At 37.2% G+C, this 21,450-nt stretch overlaps 1 protein-coding gene across 2 annotated transcripts in view; it reads left to right on the top strand.

Moving 5' to 3' along the window:
• Positions 1-21,450, top strand: part of lama5 (laminin, alpha 5) — a 120,474-nt gene that overhangs the window by 51,195 nt on the left and 47,829 nt on the right. For both annotated transcript variants that reach the window (XM_044351374.1, XM_044351373.1), the window contains exons 6-8: positions 72-169; positions 16,201-16,316; positions 21,030-21,148. In XM_044351374.1, the coding sequence (XP_044207309.1) occupies positions 72-169; positions 16,201-16,316; positions 21,030-21,148 (333 nt within the window). The remainder of the gene's footprint in view (positions 1-71; positions 170-16,200; positions 16,317-21,029; positions 21,149-21,450) is intronic.

Here is a 21,450-nt window from a genome sequence, read left to right on the forward strand (position 1 = left end):
TAATTAAAACATTATAAATGGCAACATGTTGGTAATGACTCATGTTGTGTACTATTATTATTTTTCTACAGTATTACTACAGTATCAAGGACATCAGTATCGGAGGACGATGTGTGTGTAACGGTCACGCTGAGGCCTGCAACGCCAAGGAACCCAACGACCCCTACAAGTAAGACTCAAATCTGCACCCAGCCTTCAAAGGACGAATGAATATCACACACACAATCAGAGTGCACTGTCATGACTCACAGACCTGCAGAACACCAACATTGTTTTGACTCAACTTATGAAGTTTAGCTACGTGTGTGTGTGCGCGTGTTTGTTTGTATCCTCGACTGAACAAAGATGAAATCTCGGTAAACACAGCAGGTCATAAAAATGATTTATATGATATTACAGAGACTCAGATGCGTCTACCTGCTCACACACACACACTCATCTCTGCAAAAAACACATCACTAAATTCATGCCTCTGAGCTATGACTGATCTGAAGCAGCATGGTTTTAATTATTCTGGTTGTGGTTTCATTGGGTGCCAGCTTTGTCTATCTTTACCTGCATACCTTTTAACACAAGTAAGTGTTCAGGAACAAGTCAGAAATCAGTTTGAAAGTCTACAGATGGAAATCAAATTCAGGCCATTAGTGTCAAATCTGAAGCAGAAAGCCGAGTCAGAACAAATGAAGTGTCTAGTGCCAACTCGACATCTGTAATCAATTAAAATATCCTGTCAGTGGAATATTGCTCTTTTATTGGATGAAGGCCAGTGTCAGTTATGATTTCAGGTTACTTAAATACAAATTTACAATGCAAATTCACATTTACAGTCATTGAACGACATCTGAAAGTTTAGGCTCAAACTGATTCATTCTGTAAATAATCAGAATAATCAGAAGAACAATTGATCTAAACAAAATAAAAGGGACAAAATAGACCAGAAATAAATATGTATGAAAGTATATAAAATTCTTGGAGTGGCATTTCCTCCACTAAAGTCCCTTTTTTCTATGTCAGGACACTTCAGAATGCGTTTGTGGTTATATACCAGGGTCAAGGTGTGTTCAAATTTTTGTCCATTTTTTAAAGTGTGTTTGTAGTCAGTTTAACTCAAGGTTAATTTAGTTTGACTGGCATGATGATGGTGTATTGTTGCTAGAGTTAACTGCTGTTTAATATACCTTAAACAGCAGTTACATACAGTGTGTACATGCTACCTCTTGGTGAAATTTTATGGCAGCTACGGTATCAAATTTCACCGTTACGCGGATGACACCCCGATTTACATACCAATTAGACCTGATGATCGTTCACAAATTGCAAATCTTGAATTATGCCCAGTCGCTGTTACAAACTGGATGTCACAAAACTTGTTATGACTAAATGCCAGTAAAACTGAGATGCTAGTTGTTGGCCCAAAGATCCAACTCCCTCTTCTTGCAGACTTTACTCTAAACTTCGGGGACCGCATAATTACCCAGAGCTCCACAGTTAAAAACATTGGTGTTATTTTTGATTCAGCTCTCTCATTCGATGTACACATTAGGGAAAATCTAACACATGTTTTTGTTTCTTCACAACTAGATTACTGTAATGGCTTCTTCTCTAGTCTACCTAGCTGCAGTATTAAAAAATTACAACTTGTGCAAAATGCTGCCAGAATACTAACTAGAACTAGAAAATTTGACCATATTACTGCAATCGTAATCTGTCTTCACTGGCTCCCAATCCAAGCCAGATCCGACTTTTAAGGTGCTTCTCTTAGCTTATAAATCACTACATGAGCTTGCACCATCATATCTTTCTGACCTCATCACCCCTTATACTCCTCCTCGTGCACTCTGATCTAGAATCAAGAAAAAAATCAGTAGGCAGTCGAGCGTTCTCCTACCGAGCTCCCTATCTCTGGAACCGGCTACCTCTTACAATCAGGGAAGCTACCTCGGTTGAAATCTTTAAATCTAGACTCAAAACATACATATTCTTGCAATCATATGACCTGCTTTAACACCAGTGGTGTGGATTGGATATAGTCTGTATTGCTCTAGACCTCGGGGTGCGTTTGTTGGGCTGTAGAACAGCTAATATCTGCATTCCTGCTTTCATTGGTAGTGATGTGATAACGTGCGTGTGTCACATGATGGGCTACTTCAGATGGTTTTCTTTGTTTTGGACCCTCTTTAAATTTTCCATAATTTATCGTTTTGTCGTCCTTCCTCAATTCTTTTAATATTGTTCAATTCTTTTAACATTGCTTTACTGCTGTAAAGTGTATTGAGACCTGGTGTGATTTTGCACTTTAAATAAATTAACTTTAACTTACACAGACATTTAGAACAGTGTTTAAACTGCTCAAAAACTTTGTTTTGTTTTTTTGTTTTTTCAGGATGTTTGTTTCTTTTTTTTTATCCTGTATTTAAACAGGTCATCTTATTGAGATCATGATCTCTTCTAGCAAGAGAAACCTGTGGATGAGAATAAACATATACTGTTTAAGCTTTGACAGATTCACAAAAATATCAAATGAAATGAAAAGCAATTCTTATTTTTGATTGCGACAGTAGAGAGATGTGTGTGTGTATGTGTTAGTTAGTTTGTGTCCTTGACTGAAAAAGATATGTGCAAATCTTGGTAAACACACCAGGTCATAAAAATGATTTACGATATTACATACTCAGATGCGTCTAACTATTCACACACCAACACATATTTAAACACACACTCACTCATCTCTGCAGTTCATGCCCCCGAGCTACAACTGATCTGAAGCGCCATGGTTTTAATTATTCTGGTTGTGGTTTCATTGGGTGCCAGCTCTGTCTATCTGTACCTGCATACCTTTAATGCAATTAAGATACAAGAGAAAAACAAGAATGCAGTGAAACAAAAATGCTAATCTGCAACATTTTCATTTAGATAAATGTCTTTTGCCACCAGAGATTTGACTAAGACCCAGTTCCAAGTGTTCAGGAACGAGTCAAAAATCATTTTGAGAGTCTACAGATGGAAAATCAAATTCATGCCATTAGTGTCAAATCTGAAGCAAGAAGCCATGTCAGAAAAAATGAAGAGTCTAGAGCCAACTTGACATCTGAAATCAAGTAAATTATCTTCCGTCAGTGGAATATTGCTCTTCTATTGGATGAAGGCCAGTGTCAGTTTTCATTTTAAGGTTACTTAAATACAAATTCACAGTGCACATTCACATTAACACAGTCATCTGTAAATAATCAGAACAATCAGAAGAACAAAATAAACAATCTAAATAATATAAAGTGGACAAAATGGACTACACTACACTTGTTATGTGACATGGTTGACCAGTTGCAGATGATTGTGTGACTCAGCGCAGTGAATGAAGCCTTGTGAAGGTTTTGATCAGTTCAGCCAGTAAGCACTGCAGCAATCAAAGCTGTATTTATCAAATCAACCATATATGAATATGTTAATCTCAGTTTTGTTTTGAGCATAACACAGTATAGTGTATTTTAGCAATAATACATGATGAGACTTAAGCAGTCAAACAAGCTTTATTGTCATTGTCTCAGACAAAGAAGTGGCAGATTGTAACTCCAGTCAGGTGCTGAGTCAGAGATCATATGCATATCAGATATAAAAGATATTAAATATACAATTTATGAAGAAAGAATTTGTTTTTGATTGCGACAGAAAATGCAGGGAGAGAAAAGAGGGATGACATGTGGTTTAACCCCTTTCACCAAAGTCATCGCTTAACACAAAAGATGGAAACAAAGCATATGACGGTTTAAACATTTAAACACAGAGGAACAGGACATCTGCAGGGACAAGCAGGGAAAGGAATGAGGCATCTATACGTAACAGACGGGGATGACAGGAAGAGGTAAAGAGAAATTGTTACTTTCCTCAGGTAGTTTATGCGATTGCAGGGCAGAGAAATAGCCAGAGGCGGAGAGGAAGATATATTTTCTGATTACAACTCGGTTCCAAATAAATTTCCTGTCTCACCTTTTTAGTTTTGTATTGTAGAGGCAGACGGAACAAGACGGAGCTTGCTCTAATACATGTGGGTGAACCATAGACTGTGTGTGTGTGTGTAGGTGAATTTCTTGATAAGTAGGTCTCTGATAAAGGTGGAAGTGGGCAGTGTGTTATTAATTTAATAATACGTAAGCATGTGTGTGTGTGTGTAGTTTAGCTACCTGCAGGCTGTGCGGGATTTTACAATAAGCCATCATTACTCTGTCAAATCCAACATCAGTCACACACACACACACACACATGAACAGTCACATATCCGCCTATAAACATTGTTCACTGTCTGTCTTTTGTTGTGTGCATGTAAACACACACACACACACACACACACACATGCACTCTCTCTTACCCACAAACGTACAGACGATCACACATGTATCAACACACACACTCGTACAGACTTGTTGAAGGTCTCTGCTTCCTTGTAAAGCTGGTGATGTAACTTTTTTTTTTTCCATGTTGTTGTACATGAGTGATTTAGGGAATTTGGGGAGGAAAGAAGGGATTTTAGAGGGTGGAGAGGGGAGACAGGGGAGAGGAGGTAAGATATATCAGATATATATATGTTGATGTACAGTAAAAGGAAATACACAGCAACATCCCACAGGAGATATTTAATCTGTGATTTAACTGACAGTAGATAGAGAGACGCAGGTGGCTCTGTTTTTGGTTGTTAACCTGGAGGTCAGGATCTCTCCAGGGGTTGTGAGAACATATGTAAGATGAGAAAAAAAAAATGACATTACTGCCATAAAATGTTTCTCAGATTTTTTTCTTTTTTTTTTATCACATGGGAAGAGCAGCTACTTCCAGAAGTCCATAAATTCCCATTTTAAAGTTTTCTTTTAAAAGAAACTCATTTCTTAGTTTTTATTAGCACGGCATGGGAGATAGCACTAAATACTATGACACCCGTGAGCCTCAGCTGTCGTCGCTGTGCAGAAGAAGGAAGTTTAAGGCTCAAATCAGCTTTCAGACCACTTTAAGTCATGAAAAAAAATAACCTGCAATGTGAAAAGTGAACCGCTCAGTTGTTTTATCAGGTTTCTATCTTTCGCCTCAGGTCGCTGTTGGTGGCACAGTTGCGCAAACTCTTGTTTCATGTCTATTCAAGCCTTTTGAAGTACTTCAATTACATCGTATTTACTCAAGGCAGTGTCAACATACAATATAATAACGAATAAATGATGGCATATAAGAGGAATGCAGGTGCAACATGTATTACTTGAACAAAGACGAGGCGTTCGATATGAAGGTTTACATATTTCTTTGCATTTATCTGACTTTAATAACAAAATTAACTCAAACGTGGAGTATTAAGTGTTCTTTTTCTGCCTTGCTGCCACCCAATCCAATGAAAAAAAACACCCTGAACAAGGTGAAACCAGTTCTCCACTTGAAAGGGAACCAAATTTACACATCAGAGTCTGTTTACAGGTGTTGGGGAGTATCACTGTATATGTGTAAACAGTAGTATAAAGCCTTTTGTGTCTCAAGAGTGAGCTCTATGAAATCTGATAAACCGCCTGAAGTATCACTTGAGTCAGTGTCGGTCGGTGGGCTGAACGCTACAAGTTTGAAAATGTAAAAAAAAAAAAAAAATCTGTGGGTGTGGAGTTACAAAGAAGTGAGATTAGCCCGCTCCCAAGGCTACATTAGACGCTACTAGCATAACACACCTCAACCTGTACAGTCGAGTGAATCAAGTTAGGGTGGATTGAATCAGCGTCGGTCAGTGGGCTGAACGCTACAAGTTTGAAAATGTAAAAAAAAAATAAATAAATAAAAATCTGTGGGTGTGGAGTTACAAAGAAGTGAGATTAGCCCGTTCCCAAGGCTACATTAGACGCTACTAGCATAACACACCTCAACCTGTACAGTCGAGTGAATCAAGTTTAGTTGAGCGTTGTTGGGAAATGTAGGCACTGGGCATGTGTGGAATGAAAAAGACAATATCTCTGACAATGTTGTAGAAGTGCAAAGCTCCTCTCTTTACTACACGGCATATTAGGGGTGCAACGGATCACAAAACTCACGGTTCGGATCGTATCACGGATTTGAGTCACGGATCAGATCATTTTAGGGATCAGCAAAAAAAAAAAAAGGGGGGTAGGAATAAATAAAACTTTGCTTTCTTTTGTCCATGGTGTTAAATGAAAACGACATTCAAGATGACCAATGTTTATATAAAATCTTAAAATATATAAAATACTCAACGCTCAATTGTTAAATTAAATTGCAATATGAGGCCTGATACCTTCCTCTTTTAAACATGGTAGTGAATGAAACAACAAGTCTGTGTCCACATCATCACAACTTGATAACTTACAAACATGAACACACGTCTTGTCCTGCAGCTTGTTGAATGAGCCATAAAACAAACATTCAGCGGGGAAAAGTGCACCGCTGACGTCAGTTAGCAGCTATGTAGCTAATTAGCTGCTCAGCTGCAGCACAGTAAACATCAGGTAACATATCTACAGACGTCACTGTGGACCCGTTAGATGCTGGTTTGGTCGTTGCTCTTCAAAATCCCTGTTAACGACACGCTGTCTGTCCATTACTTGTACTTACAGCAGTTTGTTTACGTTGTCTTAAATGAGTGGGGGGCTATCTGTACGGATCATGGATCAACTACGATCCGTTGCACCACTACGGCATATAAAGCTGCTGATAGCGGCTCGCAGGTAGGCAGCGCTGTGTTTTAAGGGGCCACAAGTCAAAAGACTGATGAGGAAAGTGTCAGTTTTACAGACTAACCTGCAGGGAACCACTGAACGAGATGAAGAAAAATGTAAAGATGGGATAAAGCATTGAGAAAACTGAAATATGGATGGTGGGATGTGAAGAAAAATACTGGAAAAATGGGAGAAAATTAATAAAATTGAATAATGTGGGGGAAGAGCCATGAAACAGACCGTAAAACTCATTGAAGAGTGAAACATAGAGGTGAGAAAAGGAAAGCAAATGTTGAAACTAATGTCAGTGTCAATGCATGATAGATGAGAAGAGAAAAGAGGGGGAACTTTTGAGAAATGACGAGCGAAAAGCAAACATTGCAGTTGGAAAAAATATTACTATGAAAGATTAGCAAAGTAGCAATATTTTAGAACAGATCTTTGGTTACAGGTGAGACATTGATTGATAAATTTTAGTGGTTGCATTCCACAGTCATGCTCTCTGCGACTTGGATAGAAATGTAATCATCATAGTTTGACATCTTGACAGTATTCCTGCCTCGGGGAGTTTAACACGCCGATTTGTTTTTTCTTCTTTAGCCCTGTCAGATACACGGATATGCTTAACTACAGGATGTGTATGTTAAATCTCAAACTTTATCTTGTTCAGAAGCTGAAGGTATGCAGTTTGAGGCAGTTTTTCCACTATTTCTCAACAAGATAGTCGTGCGAACATTTCTGGTTCAGTGATATTAGACTGAAGATCAGTGAGAGACGAGAGAAGATGTGAAGCTTAATGCTTCACTATTAAACTGTTAAAAAATAAACTCCAGGTAGCCAAGTTCAACCGTAACCATAATAGCTTTAAAAAAAAATCATTATTACGTTTAAATATTTTATTATTTCATCTGACGTTCACCAATAACAGCTGACTTTGGAATTGATCATCTTAAAGGACCATCAATCATTCTTACAGCTTCATCTATAATGTTGGAAAGCCTAAAACTAATATCTGCATTGCTTAAAGGGGACATACTGTATGCGTTCTGTGATTTTCTGTTATTTATATACTGTTATGATGTCAGATATCTATGTTAGACATGGTCAAACTTCCAAAACGTGAGGTTAACATATGTAGAAATGCTCCCTGTAAGTCTAAAAAAGTTTTCTCTATTTTGTCAGCTCATCGTCCATGCCCATAAATGGCCGTCCGTCCGTAGCCTTGGTTGCTAAGGTTGTTGATAAGGTTTCTCCATGTGTTGTTTGCGTTGTCCACTCATATTTCAGCACAAACATGTACGGATGTATTAGAGAAGTTGACATTTTGAGTAAAGAACAAGAAAAAGTAGTGAAATCCTGCTACTATAGTTTGTTTCATAGTTTGTTGGCGTAGCCTGGCCAATCAGAACAGAGTGGGCTCATCAGGAGGCGGGCCTTAAAGAGACAGGAGCTAAAACGGCCTGTTTCAGACAGAGGCTGAACTGAGGGGCTGCGTAAAGGGCCAGTATAAGATAAGTAAGGAGTTTTTTTAACTTTAAATCATGCAAAGATACTCTAGTAGAGCCCCAGAATAAAAATACAGACCTGGAAATGTGCATGATATGTCCGCTTTAAACTGTTAATTATGATAATTTCTAGATAATAACAAATTATTTTGACTCTGAGGAGGTTTTGTGTTTTTTTACCTTTACATATATAGAACTGAAGTAAACTTTTATTCAAGAAATCTCTTCGAGATCAAGATTTCCTTTGCAAGAGAGAGAAGAGAGAACAGATTACATATAACAAAACAGAAAACAATCATCGCACACAGTCACATTAAATAAATGCACCTGACTTCAGCCTGAGTACCCCAACACTTCTCCATCATAATACAGTCTGTGTTTTGTGGCCTTTAAACTGCAACCTGGGTTTCTCTCAGTCGTGATGATATCAGCAGTGCAGCTGCGGGTCGAACCATTCAGTCACCTGCTGCCTTTAAACACAGACCTGCTTTACTCTATAACACACCTGCTGGATATAACAACCTTAAACAAAGTCCAGCGTTGATTTAAGTTCTCGGATCAAGTAAAAGCTCTACATTCCTTCTCTCTGACGCACACCGGACCAGCGAATCTCTGAAAGCTTGATGAGGTCAGGAGGAGATTTATTTGAATTCCTTATATCGTGCTCCTATCAATCAAACACCTGTGTACATGAAACAAGAGTAAATATCTGTAATAAATGTATTCAAACCTAACAATGATTGCGTGATTCAAAGGGTATTATGATCAACCTTTGAAAGTATGAAGAATATTTGAAGATTTTTCCATTAAAAATAAAAATCACATTGCAGAAGATCAATCCACATCTCTGCTCTGACTGTATAAAATACCAGAATTTCCCCTGAATCACATATTTATATCCACTGCATTATCACAAATATAATCGTTTGAATGCCATTAACATTTTATTTGAAGAGTACTTTAAACAGTTTGAAAGGCTTCATCTTTTTCCATTAATGTTAATCATTGTTTTATGTGTGTAATACTCAGATGAGTCACAAATTAAACACTTGTCTGAAGCTCAGTCTATTCTTAGATAAAGCAGCTCAATCTCAAGGTAAAATCCATCCAAGTCTTTTTTTTATCTTTATAATTATTTTTACTGATAAAGATGCAGGTTCATTCAACCTTCAACACCATGTTAGCTTTCAGTAAAATATGTCTGGACTGGAGCTGATTGTGAAGAGCTCTGAACGTCTATTAACAACCTCCTCTTCATTCTTTCCTAACTTTACATTTTTCTTACTTGTTCTCTTTTTTTTAGTATCTGTAGGGTTTGGTGAATTATTGGTTCGTCAGCTACAAGTGAGGTATTACAGGTGTGTGATGAGTCTAATAACTGCTCATGTTATAGTGAAAAAGGTTCACTATAAAATGGTTCAAAGAAACCTACAGATGTACTTGTAGTGGCTCTCAGTCAGTTCAGTAACATTTTAAAGTAAAGTGAAATGTCTGAGAGATAGGTCTATGTTCTTATCTAATGGTTAGTTAAGTAAAAACTGACTATAAACTGTCTATAACTATAAACTTTTTTTAAGTTTTAGTCTCAATTCCAAAACCCTCTTGGAGATTGAGGAGCATCAACTCTGTTAGCTAGCTAGCCAGCGAGTTAATTTAGCAGACACTGATGCTAATCTTAATAGCTTAGCCTATTTTTGGGTGTTATAGATGTGAACAATACTACAATCAAATTGAAAAAAAAAAGAAGAAAAGAAGAAGTACCAACATTAGAACATTTTCTCATAGACTTCCATACAATCGGACTTCTTTTTGGAGCCAGTGGAGTCGCCCCCTGCTGGCCATTAGAGAGAATGCAGGTTTGGTTTCATTTTTCAGACCCGCAACTACCCGCTTGGATCAGAAGCCTGATGGTGCTGGATAATGGATAATAATCTAAACATGTAAAGTGCCTAAAACCTTTGCACAGTGCTGTATTTAGCATTTATATAAGTACGTACTTCATAGTATTGTATAGAATTGGAAAGTACGTTAGCTCTCAGTCACAGCTATAATTAATTTTGATATAATTTATGTACTATATTCGCTAAGGGATAAACTTCTCCTGCAGTTCCTTCCTCCTTTTCCTTGATTGTTATCTGAACACTTTGCTGAAACCCCTAGGAAAAGTCTGTTTTCTCTTACTCCCCCAGCATTTGCAGTTATACACACACACACACACACATTCAGACACAATTACATTTGAATACACACACACACTCACATACACCAGCTGTGCTAATGAGTAATCCAGATGTAGCCTCACCTCTCTGAGCTGTGATCCTGAACCAGAGGTGATGTAGAAAAGTGAAACCAAATGCTGCAGAACAAAATAAACTACGTCCAAATAGCCAACTGGCAAGAATATTATCCAACATGATGCCTGCACATACTTTATATACCTAATCAGGCATAACATGCTAAAATACCAGGCTAAAGCAGTATTTACTCCCTCTTTAATAAGGAGTTTATCATATATCTGGATGTTTGGGTCCTGATGTCGGTTGCAGCAGCTGTATGTAAGTTCAAACTTAGCTTAGTTATAACCAAAGTGTCTAAGTGTAGATTAATGCATCACTAAATTAAAGCTGGTTGCACCACACAATCTAATTCTTACATAGAGATGAGTTGTAACTAAATATTTACAGCTACTAACTGGCAGGTGAAACTGTTGTGTATACTAGTTGAATGAACCAGCTGACAAAACTAACGTTAGCATGCAAAAAACAAAAAAAACACACACAATATACCTCACATTACAAAACGTGCCAATAACTAAATGACCGAACAACATCAGTTAGCTTAGCATAATCTCACTGTAAACTGCATGAATACTACTAATTCCTAAATACACATTTTTCTCCAGGTATGTAAATATGTCGTACCTACATTAACAAAGGATTGTCAGTTACATTAATTACATTTTTTGGCCCCTAAAACTATTATTTTTGGAAGTTATGTTACAGCTGCTACAGTGACTTCCTGTTTACATAGGTAGTTGCTTCTCATTGGACGATGCTACAGACGTTTCCCTAGCAACTGATTTACACATTACTTAAATGTTTATTAGATAAGACATTTCTTAAGTTTTAATGGTGCAACCTGATTTAGTAAATCACTGGTTTGAAACTAGCTAGTTAAAGGACTTAATGCGCTAAAGTAATAATAATAATAATAATAATAATAAGCTTTATTTATAGAGCACCTTTCATGACATAAAATGCAGCTCAAAGTGCTTTACAAAAGAAATGTAAAACATAGATACAGTTATATACATATGCACAAACACATAGATACACACACACGTACATATATATATATATACACATACATAAACATATACATACATATACACACACACATACATATAAACGGGATAAATATCAGTTAAGACATAGTAAAGTAGTGATCTCCTGCTGAGTAATGATCATAGTGTATCAATTACATTATACATATCTTTATTTAATAATGTTTTCATGCTATCCTGAAACTGTTGTAAATCAATCTTTTCATATTAAAATGCATCGTACCTCCTACAGTTCATTATAGCAGCTGCACACTATAAGGTGTGACATTAGCACATACCTTATACACCTGGTTACTTTGTCTTTAATATTAAATTTACACTAAAAAACACATTAATTGTAAGGAAAACATTCCTTAGCTTGTGTGTGCAGCTACAGTGAATTACAGTCGTGCCCAAATTAGTCTCGTGAGATGTATCAATGTGCTTCTGAAACCCCTCCGATGCCACGAAAGGGGAGTGAAGCCAGGACTCCAGAAACTAGCCTCGCTCATAAGGGTACTGTATATTTAGGTTGACTGTGCACTCGTTGTGGGCTACTCATCATCGGCCTGCAGACACTCTCTGTTAAACTGTCATACATTATCATGGGCAGTATAAACACTCTGTGCAGTTAAATACATACCAGCTTGCAGAAACAGATTAAAGCGAACATACTGTATGAAATCTGAACTATACAACTAGAGCCATTAAAGCACCGAAGTGTGGTTGAATTACACATAATTGTGTTTTTAGAAGATATTTTAGATGTCAGTCTAACCAGCTCTGCAACAAATTACAGTGTTAGAATTAGTTTTAAAATGCAACTACCAGATTGGAGGCATTAGCACAAGAGTCCTGCAAAGTTTGGAGTATTTCAATTTGTCATTTTAGCACATCTGAAGTTTATAAGCAGTATGTAAGCGATACCAATATCTGGACAACGGCTCCGTTTTTTAATAAAATAATGCCTAAAAAAGAGAACCTCTTTATGTTTCTCATTCTATGATCTGCCTTCAGCTTTACACATCCAGGGGAGAAGGTCTCAATATATAAACGTGTGAGGTTCTGTGTGCGTCTGCAAATGTGAGCGTGTATGCATGCAAGAGCAGATATGTGAAAGTATACACTTCTTTTCGCAGCACCTATCGGGCCCCCAGAGATATTACAAACACACAGTCCTATACATCCGTCTGCCCCCCCCCCAAAAACCAGCCGCAAATACTGACAGACGCACAGAGGACACAAGGTTAAGTTTAATTTCAACAGATTCCTGCTTTCGTTTAAACACACACACCTGACAGAGTGACAGAGAGGCCCCGAATCTGCTCTGGTCTGTGTCTGCGTGATATAGACTCAAACACAGATTCAGCTTTTTGAGAGACTTATTGCGGTTTGTGCGTTAGGTGTAACAAAAGATCTCCAATTCTCTGTCTTAGAAAAATTACATTTTATCTTATGAACACAAAGAATAAACAAACAAATAAATATGCAAATATGCCAACTGAGATACAGTACATTATGTTCAATTTAAGGGCAGCACTTAAGGTCAATCACTCACCAATAAACTTGCATAAAAAAAGTGGAACAATTATTTGAAATATTAACCCTTTCCGAGTTCCTGACGCTTATTGGGAAGGAAAATTATTTCTACTTATTTATGAGAAATAAGTAAAAATAGAAGCAAAAACAATAAAGCAGGAAACGTCATTCTTGACCTTGAAAACTTTAAAGAGAAAAAAAGTAGTGGCTTTATTAATCTTTAATTAATTTAGCTAATTTAGTCGCTTTTTCCGGAGGTTTCAACCGCATCTCACAGCCTTCATCAGTGGATTTTAGTTGGGTTTTTTTATATATAGGAATAAAATTCTGTTCAGGAAATAATTAATGAGAACATAGAATAGCAAACTGTGTATTGTAATATCATGAATATTACTGTATTGTTCTGTACTATATCAAACAGAAAACACATGTTTATACTGTATGCGTGTGCTTGTAATGTCAAACTATTACAGATTTACAAATAAACGTGAAGCTGTAATTCAGCTGAATAGCCTTTATAGCACCGACCGCCAGTCAGGAAGCTGCTGGTCCGCAGCTAACGATCAAAACCAGGAAGTAGTGAATTTGGGTGGAAACCCTCCATTGAAAGTCATTTCCCTAAAATGCTTGAGTGGAGCTGATCGCCAGGGAGGAACAGAGAGCCAGAGAGTCAGAGGATGCACGAGGGAGCGTGTGAATTAAATAGTGTGTGTGTGTGTGTGTGTGTGTGTGTGTGTGTGTGTGTGTGTGTGTGTGTGTGTGTGTGTGTGTGTGTGTGTGTGTGAGAGAGAGAGAGAGAGAGAGAGAGAGAGAGAGAGAGGGAGAGAGAGAGTGAATGAATGGATCTGATAGTAGGTGAAAGCTGGAAACACAATCAGCTTGTTGAAACACAATATACAGACATGTTATCAGCACAGGCCAGAGCACAATAACACACCTCCCCACAGCAGAAAGACCTTTATAAAAGACATTTTTAACTGTTAAAATACTTTTAACCTTTCAACTCACATTTGAAGAGGACACTACTGCTTCACAACTCCCAAAAAACACATGAGAAGAGCTATTTCTGGAGACAAAACGAGCTTGATTCTGCCGTGTTATTATAACTTTAAAACGGAAAGTAAAGCAGAATGATGGTAGTAAGTACGAAAGGTAAATAGTTCTGTAATCTAATCAGGTACAGGAAGAGTTTGCTTCACCACAAGGACCAAAGTGAAAGTTACAGGCTGCTGAATACGAGTGAATGCAACCGTCAGTATGCTAGCGTAGTTCATCGGGGGTTAAAGCTGTTATCACTGTAATATTGACAATCTAACCTGTGACAACACATTGGATAAGGGTGTAGGGACTATAGTTGTTGGTAGCTGTTGTTGATTTTGTTTAAATATGTTGAATTGTAATTTTATGTGTTATTGTTTGTCGGACGATTGAGCTAAGCTAACTAACGCTAACGTTAGCTGCCACTTGTTGCCATAGCAACGGTAAACATTCACACGGGATGTGCGAGTGGAGAATCAAGCGTCCTTGTAAATATAGTTACAGTTATAGTTATAAATACAAGATATATTGTATTTAGCACAAGAAGTGGGATTTTAGTAGTTAGTAAACTGTTAGAAAAAAGATTAATTTGTAATATTTAATTTATCGTAATCTTTGGGTTCATATATTGTTTTCTACAAAATATACTAGTCATAACAACTGTAGATCAATTAATTAGTTTTGTGATTTTTATACAATACTGTGATTTTTACCCTATTTAGTACATTGTTCGAAGCCGGATCAGTTGGCAGTTACACTTAGTAAGAGTGAAGCTAAAAGCAAAATCACCGTCTGTTTTCGTTTATTCTTTCAGAATAAGACCATCCATCTTTTTTTTTTTTAAACAAATATGTTCATCCTGAGTCCAATGTGATTCGCGGGTGCAACATAGACACACAGTAGATTAAATTCTTTAAAAAGAGAATGATTTTTAAAGAAGAAATGAGATACAGGATCCCTGCATTATATAAAGAAGAGAATAAGAAGAATATATACGTTTCCCAGCCTGATTCTGAATAACTAGATTACATAAATACAGAGTTAGGATGCTAAGAATAGTCAGTTAACTTTTTAACACTGTATTGATTCTTTCCAAATGTTTTGAACAGTAAGCTAACAAGATGATGCAAAGTATAAGAGCAGCTATACAACCATTAGAGTCACTCTGTCTATGCAAACACCCTTTAATATAAATCATGTGTGCTATAAATCCATTAAATAAATATCTCCATTTCCTCCTACTCTAGTATAACTTCAGCCAGGCTACTAAATCAACGCTGTAGGGTAGATTTAGGATCATTTAGGGGTTACTTTTAGTCTGGAAAAGATAAAAATTCAGTTGTTTTCTTTGCTCAGACACTTAGTTTCTCCTAAACATGAGAAGTTTGAGAGTTTTTTTAGGAAATATAATCGACTGCAGGAGAGAATCGTCAGCAAAAGTTAAGAAAAATAAAGAACTTTGCTTTCTGCTCCAATTTGAGTCATATTGAGACATTTGCTGAGCAAATAGTTGTTTAGGAACTTCATTTAAACTAAAACCACATGAATAACATTTGTTTTTTGGTGATCTCGGTGGATTTTTTTCTTTCCTTTTGATCACACTTCTCTCTCCCGTGACTCCGCTCCTCTGTGTTTGTCTCTCTTTGACCGGTTAAGAGTACTCGGAGAGACGAGAGAATAGCGTTCAGAGTGGGGTTTTTTCTCTCTCTCTCTCTCTCTCTCTCCCCCCCTGCTGTGTTTTGGCCACACTCGGCAGGCCGCAGGTTTTCACACTAATCGGATTAAAAGAGCCGAGGTGAAGCAGTCAGCCGCTGTCGATGGCGGAGGAAGATTAACTCCTTCATTGTTGCGGGGACCCCTCCCCGCTTTTCTTTCGTCTTTGATGTGACATTAGCAAGTATAAGAGCCAGATGAACTTCAGAGAAGAGTTCAAATCATGTTTTACCCAAAACACAATAGGCTGAGATAGTTACATACCACAACATATTTCAACCTTTTGTGCCTGCAGTGTGTGTGTGTATATGTGTGTGTGTGTCATTTATTTATGTATTTCAGCGTTATTTTACTCAAACTCTTGTTATTTTTTATTTTATTTTATTTACAGGTTACTGTGCGACTGTCAGCACAACACCTGTGGCGTGTCTTGTGACCAGTGTTGCCCCGGATACAACCAGTTACCGTGGAAACCGGCCACGACCTACAGTGCCAACGAGTGTGAACGTGAGTACATACTATGCAACTACTCGTGCTTGCTTGTGCACACACACACACACACACACACACACATGCACGCAGGAGCCTTGTGGACTCCTCTGAGTTGAATCACTGATCCCTGCAGAGGAATGTGTTTTTCTTTCATGCGTTGGTTCAACAGAACTAGTCGGCCTTCGTTTGATGAAGCTCAACAGATGCAATTCTGCTGTTAAGTTTCACACACGCACAGATGAACAGTGTCTCTAGAAAAGTGCTTCATGAAGTCATCACCAGTATCTGGAAAACAAGTAGATTTGTCTATTTAAGCTGTTAAAACGGGGTCATAGGAGCCAATTTCTTTCACTTTATTCAGTTACTAATTGTTTTCAGCCTTTTGACTTTGCGATCCTCCTTACTAACCCTGTTTTCTGGGTTTTTATTTATTAACTTTTGCTCTTTTTTTGTATTTTCTTTACTTTTTTTTTAAACTTTTTTCCTTTTGTGTGTACGTATGTGATCATAGTCCTTTTTCCTCTTGTCATTTGGTGAACAAGTTAGATTTTTCTGTCTTATTTCAAAGTTTTTTTTCTTTTTTTTTCACCTAAATCCCAGTAATTTAGAATTTGGAAATAACATTTTCTCTGCTTTTTGTGTTCATAATTCCTGATGCATACACATTGACTCAGACATCTTAGAAATACAGTTTACTGCAGCATGAGTGAGACTATTGGATAGTATTATATAGTTTTACTCATGCACATGTATTTTATGTCATCAACACGGATAATTTGAAGCATTTCATCCAGATTATCAGCTAAAAGTTTTTGATCATGCGTCGTCTGTTTCTTATAACATTCAGTCGGGGTGAACTTGGTCTTATCAAAACTCCAGTTCTATTTACATGCGAGGGCCATCTGTTATCAAAGCTGCAGTTATATTTAACAAGGGACAACATGGATATCACAGTGACAGAAATGTCACTAAAGGGCAACATGATATGAACAGAACTACACAGAGAGGCAGCACTGGTTGCACTGCTGCAAGGTTGCTTTCAAAATGTGACTCATACTGCAGCTACGGTGAGATTATAGCGGATAAAAGTCTGCTCACGCTGGAGCAGGAAGTGTGTTTTCAACCACAGATATAACACATCAGATTCTAACTGAACTTATTGAATTAAGAGATGAAAAATCTGGAGAGCTGGAGGCATTAATGTGCAACCTGCTGTGTAACTGGAAACTCAAATCTGGCTCAGCAACCTCCAAAGTCTATATATATAGACTCTTCTCTGGTCTCCAGGGCTGCAACTATCAATTATAATCATCATCGATTAACATGCTGATTATTTTCTTGAATGCTTACTCTCAGAATTGTTGATAAATTGTCTAAAACAGTCTAACAGCACCTTTGAGAAGGTCATTTTTGCTTGAAAATTTGTTACAGCTCTACTCTGGTCAGCTTAGATGCTCATTGGCTGAGATTGAGGTGAACATACTGTATCAGAAATTATATTATTTGCGCTCAACAACAACATATCCCCTCAAGTCTAAGCCTCAGAAGCTCTACCAAAGCCTCATTGGAGCTGTAATCTCGATGAAGGGCTCAAATTTTACAAGCCGGTACAGACATAGATACTCATTGATCAGAAAAATCTCAGTATGCTGTCATTTTTTAGCTTTTTAGAAACATAAAATGAGGAAAAGCTGAATTTGGTTTGTTCCTAGGCTACAATAGTAGAGCAGAGGCTGGGTATGAGGTCAGGACTTCATTATTCAGAGTTATTCTGGTCTGCTTTGCTTATCACTTGACTCATTGCATTAGTAGGTAGCTCTTAAATCTCTCTTTTTTTAAGTTTTTGGGTCTGAGAAAAACACTCAGTATTATCAGGCTGGAGTCAAAGCAGCAGGATAAGGAGCACTGGTTTATTCAGTCGGCACTTCTCAGGCGCTGAGGGGCAGATAAGAACAAAAAACCTCCATCAGGGTTTCTGTAGGAAGAGTGAAGTTTGGTCTGGGCCGTGCATGCGATTCTCTTTATTTTACTTATCTACTTCTTTGTGTGTGGGAACGTCTGTCCTGTAGCTATGTGACCGGGACCAGTTCTTGATTTAAAGGACCAGTCTGTAGAATTTAGTGGTATCTAGTGGAATGGACTCGGCAGAAATGTTATATAATGTTCATAAGTATGTTTTCATTAGTTTATAGTCACCTGAAAATGAGAATTATTGTGTTTTTGTTATCTTAGAATGAGCCCTTTATATCGCCATAGAGAGCGGGTCCTCTTCCATGGAGGCCGCCATGTTTCTACAGTAGCCCAGAATGGACAAACCAAACTCTGGCTCTAGAGAGGGCCTTTTGCATTTTTTTTGCAGGTTTCGCAGCCACTTTAGGTTCTCATATACGCTTGGAAGGAAGGGAAGGGGGAGGTATTCAGTTGGTTGCAATCTGCAACCCCACCACTAGGAGTCACTGAATCCTACAGACTGGTCCTTTAATACATCAGACTTCCTCTTTTCATAATTCAAAGTTTGTGTTAGCTTAGAGTTTCGCTAGTCCTTCCTGTATTTTAAATAAAAATGTGAACGTTTGCTTTCAGAGCAGTTTTCAAAAAAAACAACTTTATAGCTTACATAGCAGATGTTTGGGAGGCTGTAAAAAACAAGACTGTAGTCAAATAGATTATTGAGCCAGAGAAAAACCAGATGCTCCAACGACAAACTGGTGAGAACCACAACAAGAACTCTAAGGAGTTCTTTTAAAGATGCAAAATATTGTGATTAAATGAGGTGCACATGTCAGATTATACAGGAGTGTCTTTCATAATGTTGTGTTCCATAATGCAACATTTTATATCGTTGAGTCATAAATAAGGTACAAATATGTACAAAGATGAGTTAACTTCGTGTACCCGTCCTCTTTCCCAGTACACGCCATTTGTGTCATAATTTCTACCCCTTAATCTCAAAATTATAACTCTGTCAAACCACAATGTTCAGATGCCACACAGTGTAGAAATCAGAACCTACTCTTTACAGTGATGGCAGCGTCTCTGTGATCTGTTGATAAGTTTCAGCAAATCAACTTTAAAATCATTAAAAAAAAACAAACGCTCCTTATAATTTAAGATCCTGGTTCATAATCATCAGATTTATGACTTTTCCTCCAGTTAAAGTAACCAGCTGATCTTTGTACAGCTACGTCCATGTCTATGTGTAAACCGCAGCGTGTAAATCTATGGAGCAAAATCACTTTAAAAAAAAAAAGACATTTTTCTTTCATCAAACATAATATCATAACTTTATCACTTAGAATGACGTCACAAAATGTGTTGATGCCTCGCTGGCTTAGACAATCAGAGTGACAAAATCTATGAAAATGGGGGTTTTGTATTTTGTTCCTTTGACACAATAATGTTTGGCTCCTTTAATCTCGTCTATCTATTCATATATGGATATTTGTGCTGTATTAAAAGCTTTTTTCCTCATAAAAAGTCTTTTAGAACACGTTTAGTACCACTAACATGCAAACTGATGTTATTTCTGAATAGTCTAATATATGTTAGTCTGGGTGACACATATAGTCTTAAATGAAGGAAATCAATAAGTACAAAATACACAATGAGTTTGCATGTATGTATACAGTAGTTATGTTAAAATCAAACATTTCAGCTCATCTCATCTTGTTTCTTCTTGATATGTGAATTAGCAGCTTCTTAAAATACATATTAAAGAAACCTCAAAAAGTCCATCACAGAGTAAAACCCTACACCAGTCTGTGATCACTGACTTTCATCTGACATAAAAAGAACCTTTATGATTCATAAAATAACTCCAACCCTCCTATTTGTACTTCAGACTACTACAGTATAGGATAATCGGCTTTCAGCGAACGTCCCTTCAGGAAATTATTAATTACGTGCGGTTGTGTTTAATTACAGCTTCTCTTCATGTCTGACTTTCTTGATTTGTTTGGAAACCTGCTAAGTATGATCCTTGTGAGTGTGTAATCTCCTGCACTAAGTAACACCTGTCAGAGGAAACAGCTTTTTTAAAAAACTACATTTGAAGTGACTTCATAGAGATTCATGTTTGAAGTCGCTTCAGATGTACGATACTGAACAGAAGACAGAATGATACTGAGGTTTTCTGTTCATTTCCTCTAAAATAAATGCATATCTTCTATTGAACTAACTGATTTGTTTCCCTGTGCTTTCTACTGTTTCCTCTCATCCTCCTCTTTTATTCTCTTTCCTCCTGTTTTTCTGCTTCTTGTCTCTCGGCTTGCAGCAGTTTTTACTCCTCAGGTGAATGTTAACACTTGTTTCTGAGCGATTGTGCTTTTTAATTTATTATATATATATATAAATTGTATTTCCAGATGTTGTCTGAGATTATATTATTTCTCCTTTGCCGTCTTATACTTATTTAATATTAATAAAAAATGAATAAATATAGAACATTACAGGCATTTCAACTGAGTCTGTACCGAGAATTTAGTGACTATTTATGTGACTTCATGAAAATTAGCAATAGATATTTATAGTCTAGGAATGTTCAATAAGCCACGTTTACTTGTTGTTATTATTAGTTTAAAGTCTTTAATTTGTTTTATCTTGTTACATAAAACTCTGCAGGTGAAACATTACTATATATTTTAGATATTTCAAATTGTTTCTGTGTTTTAACCTGCCGTCTGGTTCATATTCTAACTGTGTTTTTACGTCCGGTGTCATGTGTTTCAGCGTGTAACTGTCACCGTCACTCGTTCGACTGTTACTACGACCCCGAGGTCGATCACAAGAGAGGAAGCTTAGATATCCACGGACACTACCGAGGAGGAGGAGTCTGCCTCAACTGTCAGGTAACTAACAACTCCTCACTTGTGTTGAGTAGTGATTAAAGGAAAGATTCACAATGAGGGACAAAATCCACATTCCTCCTTCTTTTGTGCTGAAATGTATTAAAAAGTTTATCTGATAGCTAATATGAAGCTTCAACCATCCAAATGAGTCAAATCAAGTGGATATCTTCCAAAGTTAGTCTTTTTAGGATCAAATTCCCTCTTTGTGTTTCCCTATTGAGCAGAAGTGCAAGGATAGCAACAAAAAGAAGGAAATTTGTACTAAAAAGTCCACAATATCCACTTGATTTGACACCATTTGG

This window comes from Thunnus albacares, chromosome 5, assembly GCF_914725855.1.
Source record: "Thunnus albacares chromosome 5, fThuAlb1.1, whole genome shotgun sequence".
NCBI classification, from domain to species: domain Eukaryota; kingdom Metazoa; phylum Chordata; class Actinopteri; order Scombriformes; family Scombridae; genus Thunnus; species Thunnus albacares.